This window comes from Wyeomyia smithii, chromosome 3, assembly GCF_029784165.1.
Source record: "Wyeomyia smithii strain HCP4-BCI-WySm-NY-G18 chromosome 3, ASM2978416v1, whole genome shotgun sequence".
NCBI classification, from domain to species: Eukaryota; Metazoa; Arthropoda; class Insecta; order Diptera; family Culicidae; genus Wyeomyia; species Wyeomyia smithii.
The window spans coordinates 252427805-252440711 of record NC_073696.1 but is presented as its reverse complement, the minus strand read 5'-3'; the positions used below and the strand labels follow the sequence as shown (position 1 = coordinate 252440711).

General features: G+C 39.5%; 1 protein-coding gene across 5 annotated transcripts in view; it reads left to right on the top strand.

Annotated features, from left to right (window-relative positions):
- Positions 1-9860, top strand: part of LOC129727861 (long-chain-fatty-acid--CoA ligase 4) — a 65812-nt gene extending 55952 nt beyond the window's left edge. For all 5 annotated transcript variants that reach the window (XM_055686099.1, XM_055686100.1, XM_055686098.1 and 2 more), the window contains 7 exons: positions 5591-6236; positions 6303-6637; positions 6699-6838; positions 6898-7070; positions 7126-7389; positions 7448-7723; positions 8031-9860. In XM_055686099.1, coding sequence (XP_055542074.1) covers positions 5591-6236; positions 6303-6637; positions 6699-6838; positions 6898-7070; positions 7126-7389; positions 7448-7723; positions 8031-8185 — 1989 coding nt within the window. In that variant the 3' untranslated portion in view covers positions 8186-9860. The remainder of the gene's footprint in view (positions 1-5590; positions 6237-6302; positions 6638-6698; positions 6839-6897; positions 7071-7125; positions 7390-7447; positions 7724-8030) is intronic.
- The last annotated feature ends 3047 nt before the right edge of the window (positions 9861-12907 follow it).

Genomic DNA, 12907 nt, shown 5'->3' with positions numbered 1-12907 from the left:
TTTATCTTTATCTGATAATCGCCGACGTTTCGGTTATGGGATCAACATCAGGGTTTACAATATTTTTAACATTTTACGTACATTCGGCAAATAAATATTTATCGATTTCCAGGAACTTGGTAGATGCGGAATGCAGCGTGAGTTAGAATAACTTGAATTCGTGCCGTGCCTGCCGACATCAAAATAGAATTGAAAACAATTTGACACTGTTGTCCGTACTGCAAAGAAATCATGAATATACGATTAATTTATCGTATATTAAATTAAATAACAACCGTTTTTTATTGTTTATTGTTCCACATTGTTTGATGTTTTCTAAAGAAAAGGTTGCCGCGAAATTACCGCGATTTTTGAATATTCTCTATTTTGCCACCCGCGAATTTTCAACTTTTTTGCCGCGAATTACCACTGTCTCTAGACATTATATATATCGAACCCGTGTTGTTGGTCTGTAGCGTGTTCCTACATAGATGCCGATCGAGAATGTTTACTAACGATCCGACTGTTTCACCGTTTGTCCTGGGGCAGAAAACATTCCACGTCGACAACTTATGCAAATGTCCACACTAGTCTACGGAAGAGGGGAGGGAGTAATCAAATTCCAAAGAAAAAAAAACAGGAATCTGTCAAAAAATACATACAGTCAAACCTGGTTTTGTGCGAGGGATAGGAACCGCACAAGAACAATCGCATAAAAAAATCATTTGAAACTTCACGTGCAGCTACAAAACAATATTTCCACAGCATTATTGAAAAAAAAAAAACTTTATGCGGTGGATAGGGACCGCATAAAAAAAAATTTCAGTTAAAAATAACTCGAAAGTTGTTGTTCCTGATTTAGAATACCTATGAGAACAATTTTAAAACATCGGTTTGATAAACGAAACTTTTTTAAACATGCTAATCCTTTCAACCGCTTTCCTTCGTAGGCAAGCGATTCGTGACTTTTCCTACGTAAAACTGGCTCAAATAGCAATTTTTGGACGTAACACTTCTGTAATGCGTCGGAATTCATTCTAAGAATCGCAAAAACTAAATGGCTGAAAATGTTGTAGGAAGTGGTCCTTTTTCATTTACCGCACAAAAAAAAATCGCACAAAAAAAAAAATAATCGCATAAAAAAAGTCGCTCAAAATAAATTTCGCACAAAAAAGATTCGCACAAAAACAGGTTTGACTGTACAATTGCTTGTTATAAAAATTCTTCAGATATTTTGGTTTTTAAAGCCGTTACACCTATATTTGAGATGAATTTGAAGTACTTTTTTGTGGCCTCTTCGTTTTCTGGGAAGATTCTCCAGACATGTTGAGCATATGTTGTGAACCTTCCAAAAATTTATTTGTTTCTCTTGTTAGTAAAGGCATTTTTAAGTTTTTTGAGGCTAATTTGGAATCTATTATATAAACCTTGTTTTAACTCATTGAGGCAGTTTCAAATAAGCTGTGAGCTAAATTTAAATTCAGTTTTGTCATTAGTCTCATCCATCTATGGAACTACTTTTAGCCTAATTTGGAATCTATATTAGCCTTGGTCTTCATCTCCTGAATTTTGAGAAAGTTTTTCAACATAAACTGTTGTATGCCTTGTTTATTTTTTTAGAGACGTTTCTTAGTTCGTTGAGCTGAATTTATGATAAATTTTTGATAATGGTTTTGGCCTTTTTCTGATGCTCAATTTTTTGGAATTTCTTGTTTTTTTTTGAGAAACTGTTGAAAGTTCTTATCATTTTATTCTTTTCTACAGAAACTTTAAGACACATTTTTTTTAGACCAGGGGCGACACGTCCGTAGGTGCAACCTGTGCATTGCGTAGCGTAAAAGGCTTTACTGTTTGATGTCATATTCGATCGAACACTTTTTTCACTGGAATTTCAAAGTTGCGTTCATCTACGTTGCCTTTTTTTGTGATAAATGCTGAAAAATATCGGGGAAATTCATGCTATATTCCAGGGAATATCAGGGAATTTAATTGTGACAACTTTTTCGCCACCATGTAACTACTTCAATGAAATGATTTTGAGGCACTAAGAAGTGCCATTGGTGACATTCGTGGAATAATCCACGTTCTCTTGTTTTTAGGGGAGAATTTTTCAGCACTTTAGCACCTACTGGTGAGAGTTGGAGCTCGGCACGAGCCGAACGTAATTCTTGCCTTTACCTTCTTGATAAGACCTTACCGTCTGTACGGTGGGCTTAGGAATGGAAATGAAGGTGAAATTGCTTCCTTTTATACCTGGCCATCGGCAGTAACACTTAGTGAAGGTGGCGCTTCGTAGACTAGGAAATGACATGAAAAACACTCGTCGAAGAATCTTTTACAAGTAAATTAATTGTTGGTATATTGTAGTGCGGTCTGTATTGAGGAAGAAAGACAGTGATTGGTTGTTCAGATTGACTTGAACTGAGACTAAGATTTTCACTTGATATTTACAAAGATAAGGCTTTAAATTTTTCAACTATACAATACTTAGCATTACAAATTCACAGTTGTCCGCATTTTGGAGGACTTAGCTTATTCTCCAATCGATTGCTGTAAGAATTAAGCAAATTCGTAGGAAACTGACTGAGTTTTCAGCATATGAAAATAGACAATTTTCGTAACGCTCTCGACTACAATAAAAAGAAACATAATAATGGTCGCAGTGGTCCAAATCTTTGTAAAAAAACGCTCGACGTTTTGATTTTCATTTTGCACCCCTCTCTCAGAATGTTATCAGAACGTCAAAAAACGAAAGCCACTATCTTGAATTTATAAATGGCATCTGAAATCCATTACCCATACCCGTCTTGGGTAATACATATTTGGTCATTTAATGCTGTTTTCAAGGAACCGGAAGATGCAACCATGGATTTCAAAATTGCGTCTGGGTCGATTCCAAGCCTCTGGGCATCATTCCGGGTTTCTGAAGTACCAACTCATTTAAGGTGGTATTTGGACATAAAAGAGACGTGCCACACCACTGCACAATGTTCCCGAAACCAAATTTAGGGGGAAATTTGGGTCTAGAGCTCTATAGCAACATTTTACATATGATAAAGCGCTTATTGAAAAATTATCAAAAATTAGGGTGACCAACATTTTCGATGCAATCAAGTATCTAACTTTTTTATCTTTGTAGATAGAAGAGAAATTTGTTCTACAATGTTATAGATCCATTAATTTTAAGTAACTTTATGAAAAAAGTTTTTCTCTATCTTTGAAAATAACCGATTTATATTAAAAAAACATATTTTACGCTCTAACTTTTTTATTTCAAGTTTCATCTCAAAACTGTCTTTGAACGACTTTTAGAGCTTTTTAAGAGAAACAATTTGAAACGCTGACATCGAAAATATCTAAATTTTACTCAAAGTTATTAATATTCTTCCGTATTGTTTCGTTGGGTTGTTAAGGGGAGCTTGAATTGATCGTTGTTTTGATCCGTGAAAAGAAATCTCATGGTACTTCTGGTTGTCTGTGGTATTTGGTCATTTTAGGCTGTTTTTCAGAAATCGAAAGTCACCATCTTAAACTTCAAAATGGTGTCCGGAGTTGATTTCCGGACTCTACGTGTCCTTTGGATTCCGAAAATACCCTCATTTGGTGGTATTTGGTCGCGTTTGGGGTCGATTTCAGGTCACTTATAATGGGTAGTGTACGGTCATTTTCCACTGTTTTACAGAAACCGGGAGTCACCATCTTGAGTATCAAAAGTTCATTTCCGGTTTTCGAGTATTATTCCATATTCAAAAACATATATATTTAGTGGTATTCGACCATTTTTAGGCGTTTTCCACAAACCGGAAGCCATCATCTGGAACTTCAAAATGGCATCTGAGATTTTTTCCCATCCTCTGGATTACATCCCGGTTTGGAAAATAGCTCGGATTGGTCGAAATCTGCGTTCATAACAAGGTTATAATTTTTTCAATAGTACATAATCATAAAATCACAATTTTTAGCATTTTGATGGAGGATTAGTTAATTTTTCAAACGATTACTGCAAGAATGAAAGAAATCTGATTATAACTGACTGAGTTACTAGCATTTTAAATTGGACATTTTTCGTGACGCTCTGGGTGCTTTCGGTATTTCAATTTGCTCCCCTATCCCAGAATGTTGACGTAATTCTACTTAAAAAAATCTAAAATAATGGCAGCGTGGTGATTTCAACTCTTACAATGCTGGTCTTTTATCTTGTTTGCATACAAATCATATAACAATATTTTAACCGTATTTTTTATTTCCGTGACAATTGTTTTAGAACTGCAAAAAGTTTTATCGAATTGAGAAAATTGAGTCAGATAATTTATTCTAATATTTATAAAACATAATTTTCTGCTTAAGAAAAAGAACTCAACCTTTACAGACTAGTACATTATCTCTATATCGCGGTCAACCACTCTAAGCTCCTTAATGAAACGATAACAATCGCTATCGAATAATATCGAATCGATAACGAAATCTATCGGTTGATAAGAGTCGACTGGTTGGTCGGGATCGGAAAATTTCTTTATGTTTGACGTTTTTGTACTGGATACGCTATTGCAAATCATTTGCACTAGATAGAGCAATGAAACATTATCTTCAGTATCTCCTGAAAGCTTGAAAAGTCCAAAAAAATGTCAGCTATATTTGTATGTGCGAAGAACTGGCTTAAATAATGTTTCCAAGAGAAACGCCGAAAAAACTCGCATGGAGAGATAGACAATTTAATGACGGAAAATGTTTTTTTTCTTGCCAAAATAACAACGGTTAAGTGAAGTGGGCGAAATGCGTCATGTAGATTGCAGAATATCTCAAAAACAGAGCCAAAGGGAAGAGAACCCGTTTAAGAGGAAGCGTCGACAAAAAGTGGATTGACAAACAAAAAACCTTTTTTTAGGTTTCTCATTGTTTTGCGAACATACAGTGAGCTCAGTCCACTGTTTATTTGAAATATTTTTCGGAAGTATACAACTAATCTTTTCCGCTCATTTATTCGTTTACCTTTGCGACAGACCCCTTTTTTGTCGGGTCAAAACACTTAATCATTGTTATGACGTAAATCAAATATAAGCGTTTTACTACCTCGTACGTCGGAATATTACGATGACAAGGTCAAACAAGTACTCTTGTTCTCGTTTTTTGCCTTGTATCGACCGTTCTGACAATGCGGAACTCTGTCTAAATATATAACCAAATGCTGCCGGCTGCCGCATCGCACTTTCAACACCCCCGTTGAAGCGCTAATGCTAGACTATGTATAACGTGTATGTTCCGTGCCGAAAAAACGGTGTAAATTAAACACAGAAAGTTACAGCTCGTAGCAGTTCTGTGGCCCCCGGAATTATAAATAGTAGGGCAAGGTCGTCTGTTCTTGGTTTCTCTTGTTGCTCGAGAATTCATCGTTTGAGGGTTGAACTATTTTACCTTTTCGATTATCATGGTTCAATTCACCAATATCCGATAGACTTTAACACGTGCAAAAATGCAGCGCAAAGCGCTGAGTTCCGAAGAATTTGCACGTTATGCAATTTTTTACTCTTACATATTTCTATTACCAACTTTTCAGAAATAAATGAATAGAGACGTTATTTCTAACTTCTTTTCTTCTATTTCTCTTGTACAGGCCAAAGTGATCCAGCAGGATGCGACCTCCATCACGTACCGTGGCATCGATCCACCTAACGAGATGCACATCAAGATGCTGCAAAACGACATCAACACACTGGAGCGGATGTTCAACTTCGTGACGAAGGTGCACAGCACCAAGCGGTGTATCGGAACGCGCAAAATCATCAGCGAGGAGGACGAAGTGCAACCAAACGGGCGGGTGTTCAAAAAGTTCAACATGGGCGACTACATGTGGCGGAACTTCATCGAAACGGAGCATTCGGCGGCCTGTTTTGGGCGTGGTTTGCGCGAGCTGGGCATGGAACCGCGGCAGAATATCGTTATCTTTGCCGAAACGCGTGCCGAGTGGCTGATCGCGGCGCACGGGTGCTTCAAGCAGAATATGCCTCTGGTTACGATCTACGCCACGCTCGGAGACGAAGGAATCACGCACGGCATCAAGGAAACTGAAGTGACGACGGTCATCACCTCGCACGAACTTTTGCCCAAGTTTAAAACCGTGCTGGCCATGACGCCCAACGTGAAGAAGATCATCTTCATGGAGGATCAACTGCAGAAAACCGAAACCACTGGCTTCAAGGAGGGTGTGGAAATTATTCCGTTCTCCCGGGTGGTAGAAATGGGCGAAAAGAGCAAAATGCGTAAGTATGGAGATAATTTTCTTCAAACTAATCTGTGTTAATTAACCTACTATGTTTTTATTCTAGCTGGATGTTCCCCGACGCCGGACGATACCGCCATCATTATGTACACTTCCGGTTCCACGGGTACGCCCAAAGGAGTCCTGCTGTCGCACGCCAACTGCATCGGAACGATGAAGAACTTCTGTGACATTTTCAAGATTTACCCGGATGACGTACTGATCGGGTTTCTCCCGTTGGCCCACGTCTTCGAACTGCTGGCGGAAAGTGTCTGCCTGCTGACAGGCATTCCCATCGGTTATTCGACGCCCCTAACACTGATCGATTCCAGCTCCAAGATTATGCGCGGCTGCAAGGGTGACGCGTCGGTGCTGAAACCTACCTGCATGACATCGGTGCCGGTGAGTTTATTTGAATCATTTTTATTCAGAATTTAGGTTCTGATCGGTTCCATTCCTCCAGCTTATTCTTGATCGCATCTCGAAAGGAATCAACGCCAAAGTGAATGCCGAGACACCAATGAAGAAGGCTTTCTTCAAGTTTGCCTACAAGTACAAGTCCAAGTGGGTTGCACGTGGATTCCAGACGCCCATTCTGGATAGGTATGTTACCCAACTTTTCCTCCGCGGTGATTATAAGCTAATGATCGTTCTATTTGTAGGATTCTTTTCAAGAAAATTGCCCGGTTACTTGGTGGACGCATCCGTAGTTGCATGTCCGGTGGAGCACCTCTGGCACCCGATACTCACGAACAAATTTCGCTGTGTTTATGTGTTGATATGATCCAGGGTTATGGATTGACGGAGACTACCGCTGGAGCTACTGTAACAGATAGTAAGTATTCGCTGTTTGATAAATTTTTATATGTAATACAACATTCCTCATTCAGAATGGTGCATGGAATACAGTGTGGTTGGGGCACCCTGCTCAAGTAACGATATCCGGTTGATCAACTGGGAGGAAGGCAACTATCGCGTCACGAACAAGCCGTATCCGCAAGGTGAAATCGTTATTGGCGGCACGACCGTATCCAAGGGATACTATAAGTTACCAGGCAAAACTGAAGAAGAATTCTTCGAAGAGGACGGCCAACGGTGGTTCCGAACGGGTGATGTTGGTGAAGTTCATCACGATGGTGTGCTAAAAATTATCGGTAAGTTGTTCGTTTTGAGCACATGCAGAATGAATACAAAGTTAACTTGTAATTGCAGATCGAAAGAAGGATTTAGTTAAGCTGCAGGCCGGTGAATACGTTTCTCTGGGCAAGGTGGAATCGGAGCTGAAGACTTGCCCGGTGGTGGAGAATATCTGCGTCTACGGAGACTCCACCAAGCAGCACACGGTGGCACTCGTTGTGCCGAATCCACAGCATCTGGAGGAGATCGCCGAGCGACAGGGCATTAAGGATATGGAGTTCGAGCAGCTGTGCAGCTCGCCGGTGATGGAGAAGGCCGTGGTTCAAGAGCTGGCTGATCACGGCAAGAAATGTGAGTACCTGTATATTGTACTAAAACGACTCTCAGCTAATACTAAACATATCAAAGTGTTGCGCATATTTACTTGAAAAATAGTGTTGATTCCGTTTTGTTAGAACAACATACAAAGCATCCCCTTCTATTAAAAACTAATGGAGTCGCATGGTTTTTTTGTAATTAAATATTCCAATCCCACTAACAAAAATCAACACATCGTGACAATTTATTTTAAATCTATTCAAAGCTGAGGGAGTTAGTTTTGCTCTGTTTAACATTAAATAGAAATTTTGCTAAACGAATTTACCCATTTGGCAAACAGGTAAACTGCACCGCTTCGAGATTCCGACAGCGGTAACGCTTTGCAAGGACATCTGGACCCCGGATATGGGCCTGGTGACGGCCGCCTTCAAGTTGAAGCGTAAAGACATCCTAGAGCGGTACAAGAACGAAATCAGCCGAATGTACGCATCGTAGGTTCCAAGATCTACAATCCTAAGCGCTTAGAGAACAGTACACAAAAATCACACATCACCGATGCCGACAGTTCCCTTCCAAAGTCGTCCGTCGGTGCACTGCGTGCACCGGTTTTGGGCCACATTGATTGCGCTATATTATTACTTTTATCCGAATTCATCATTGCACGTAAGAATCACTGGAGGCAGTAGAGATCCAAAAGTGCATTGAGGTCGAGTTCCCGTTCCGGGGAATCGACATTGTGTATAGAACTTTTTGGCAATGTTTGTCAAATTTTCGTTCCATTCAACTAGTTTAATATGGTACGTCAACGTTATTAGTTTTGTTCTGTTTTTTTTTTTCTATTTAATTTGTTTCTCTTATTTAACCGCTAGTAAAAACTCTGCTGTATGCTATTCCTCTCAACTATTTTGCTTTATTTCAAAACCTTTGTTCCTTTGTTTCTTCAAATAATTAAAAAAAAAAATCGACTGTAAATCAGAGTGAGTGAGCGTTCTATGGACTGCGTATGTATTTGTTGCTAAACAAGCCATCTGTTGGCTGTTTAAATGAAATCACTAACTAGCGGAAATGAGAAAGTGGAAGATATGTAAAGTATATTAGATATTGATAATTCTAACGAATTAAAGCCTGTAATTAAAGTGAAAAAGGTCTATTCTCTGCGAAAGCTAGGAAATAATAAAATTGCTTAGAAGGCGCGTCAAGATCAAAAAATAATGGAACCATTTTAATGTGATCAATGTCCTATCAACTGATCCCGTGGTTTAGGAGCTGGAAAACAAACCTTTCTATGGAAATAATGTATTGTAAATAAACAAGTGCACTGTGAACTATCATACTTGAATAATTATATCGTGGCCGGAGAAGCAAGGGATGACGGCCCCCTTCTATTTGGGGCGCACTGTTTCATATCCCGGGAAGACGACCGACGGAGTCTGATTAGTTTAGTATAGATAATTCCTGCTAGGTGGATTGGGCTTGCTCAGGCAACCTTTTGCCCGTTTTGTAAATACACATTCATTCACTTCCTGTAAAGCCCATCTGTTCATAGATTTTGTTTTTAATTCTCCAGTCGCCACCACGAGAGGGCCGCTGCTCAGCACAGTGCGGGAATGTTTCTCGGCTAAAAGCGCAGCAGCGCCCCTGGATGGAGGTTGTCAGATTTCGAACTAACATTCATTGATAGTAAAGGCACACACAGAACACATCATCAAGCAAAGAAAAAGTCAATTCTACGTCACTGAGAGAAATGCAATTTTTACCTTTTTGTTTTGTTTTAGACAAGCAGCTTAGTTTACAAAGATGATCAAATTGATGCTACAAAGCAATTGTATTCAACCATTGATTAGGGAAATAAAGATATTTATTGTTTTCATTAGTTCTAAGATTATAGAATATATCGTCGGTTTTTTCTTCATTCGTTTGATTTATTTTGTCGATTTGCTGTAGGCTATATCATTTGCGGTATTATAAACAAATAATAATCGAATGGAAGCAAAGAAAGGCAGCGCTAATAACCAGTGAAAACAATAAGAAGCTAAAATAAACTGCGGTATGGTTTAAGTTAGATATGGAGTATAAAAAACGGGAGAAAACTAGAGAGTAATTTGAATAAATCCAGTAGGAATAAGTAAAACAGCAACACATGGTGAAATAAAACACAAATGGACTGTAAGTGATCGCTCGGTTATATTGTTACGGAAAATACTGAGAAACTCAGTGCTGTCGGTCACGTTCTGCTTTTACAAATCTGTGATTTTAGGAAATTTATTTCAAAGCTACTGATCAACTTTGTTCTAACTCCAACTGTTTTTCGACAACTTCAAACTTTAGTTTATTTCGTATCACATTTATAGGTAGAAAGTTTTGATTTTCGATAGATTGTCTACTAGTGCAACAGATGTACCTCAGGGTTCTATTCAGGGCCCAATCTTGTACAATTTATCTGCCTCCGATTTTCACGAATACAGTCCGTCACGAATGTTCTTTGCCCTCAAATCGTGCTATTTTTCCAACAGTTAGAACATTGTTTCACAGTAACATGCTCGAATGCAACAAACTTACTCGTTTGGGGAGGAAGGCAAGCAAGAGAAAAGTCGTACCCGTAACCCGGGGAGAGGCAACTTTCTTTGTTTCAAATCGTCGTCGTCGTTTCCACGAGTCAGCAAACAACAGAGCAGCAGCAGTTGCAGTTGAATTAAGTGTGGTGGAAAGTTTTTTTTCTGTTGTGGGTATACTTTTCCACTGCTTGATTCGAGGCCGTGTTCTTGCCGTTGCTGGTACGGACAGACGAATGGACGGACGGAGATCTCGGTTAGCTGCATCTGATCGGCCTCCTGTTGTTTTTTCTTTTTCACTTATCGTTATACGGCTGATTAAAAATACTTCTGCTATCTTCTGCTGTCATACAGAGCGCGGGGCTACGGTATCTACTTTGAAATGCGGTCCGAACTGTATGTTGCCGAGTGTTCCAAGAATGCCGGCAGCAAAGGACATGATTGTTAATTTTGTAATACAATGTACACGGGATTGCACTGCTGCGAGCGGTTTGTTTTTATTTGCTTGTTCGGTCCAATCGTTCGCTTGCAGCTTTACCAGAAGTACATACTAAGTATAGTCATTAAATTTGCCTTTGAAACCGGATGCATTAGAATCGTATCGAGAGCGAAGCAGAAGTGCGAAAGCATGTACCCCTGGCAATGGTAAATTTACCATTTGAATTTAATGCGATAGATTTCAAAGTGGTGTACCATAAATTATGTTGGAAAAGTTTCAAGTTTCTTATGCTTTCGAAAATAGTTTCTTAGTCAGTGTTATCACGAATACTTCTTATTTTGTCTCCTGTAACAAACTGTTCATTTTTTTTTGACCTTTTAGACCTGTTTCGAAAATTGATATAGGTATTTAAACAATGACAAAAGATAGAGAAAAGTTGTGAAAGGACAACTTTTAGAAATTTGCCTGAGTTTTTATTTAACATTGTTGAAACCAATAAATTTGAGATCTTGTATTAAAAGAAACAAAAAAAAAATTAAAAAATCATCTAAGGTTCTTTCCACTTTAGTTGTTTTAGATAAATAATTTGATTACCTGAAACTGTACTGAATATTAAAAAGGGCACTCTCAAGGAAAAATAGCTTTTCTAACAAAAACTTTTTCAACTAACACTGGTTCATGCGGAGTCTAGTAAGATGAAACGGGACGGAACGCAAGCATCATTGCATTATTGATGACATGATTCCGTTGCCTTAGTTACCAGATTTTCCTGATACCATGTATTTTTCATTTTTGGATCATCTGGTCTGTGTCACGAAAAAGGAGATTTTTATATGTTTTCATCACTACAAATATTTGTTTGTATTCTTTATATCGCTCGTTTCTAAAAATTCTTTATGATGAAACAGCTAAAAGCATATCACATTAGAATACAAAACACATCTACTCCACAGCGTGAAGTTCACATAATCAATTTTAAACTATTTGCTCTGAGTGGTCACGCAGCCTGCTGCTCTAAATGGTAAACACGGGTAACACTGTTAACACGAGCAATTGAGTTGAAAATTAAGAGAAGCAAAACCAGTGATTTCGCAACGCGCTACACTTTCGAGGCTTGTTTTATCCAAATCCAAATGATTTGTCGCGAAAATTAGTTACAATCGCGATGTTCTTTAGTGTAAAGAAAAAAGTTTACAGAGTTTGAGTTGTGACGTGGTTTGTACGTGCCAATATTTGGGAAAATTATTCTAGAGACCACCGGAAGAAACAAAAAGTTACACGAACTCGTCGACCTCGGGGGGATCTTCGCACATCTTCCGAACTAAGTTGTCCGGAGAAGTGTCTGGTCCGCTCACTACCATCATGTTGCTCCTCGCACGCGAAAGACGAGGGCATACAAAGGACATGCTTAGCGGTCATCCTCACATCCACGCACTCGGGACACATGAGGACCCCTTCGTGCCCGAGCCTGCGTGGACTCTGCCTGGATCAGCCATGGCTTGACAGAATCTGTGTCAAGTGGAAGTTCCCGATCCCCGATCCATCCGGATATCTCCGGAAAATATCGGTGCGTCCATCCATCCTGAGCGAAATTAAACCAATCTCGCTGCCATCCGATAATCGAAAATGATTGGTCAAAGTACTCTACATCCTCCTTAATGACGATGCTGAAAGGCATCATGCCGGACAAGCTGCAAATTACGTCGTACGACACTGTACGTACGCACTCGCAACTCTTAGGCACATGAGCCTGTAGGTACTTTACAATTTACCTGGATATATAGCGCTTCACACCAAGCTGGCCCACCAGACCTAAGTATGGACGAAGCCACGCTGGCAAGAAGTTTCCGCTTGCTGCCGTACACCGCTGAAGTTTTCGACATCATTCGAAATAGGGCCGCAGTGGCCGTTGAAGTCCTCAACAGACATACTTGATGTAGCTCTTGAACGTAAGCTTGAAGTTCAAAGATCGCTTCAAGGTAATGGTGCCGTCTCCAACTCTGACCACCACCAATTTAAACAGTCTTTCTCAAATGTTGCCTCCGATGTAGAACGTTTTATTTCTGCGGGCATCATATTCCAGCTAACGAACCTCTAATGAACAGGAGTGTCAAACAGACGAATTGTTTGATGGGATAAGGGGCCATTCACATACCACGTGGACAGATTTTTACCGATTTTGACCCCCTCCTCCCCCTCCGTGGCTGACTGCCCATATAAATTCTA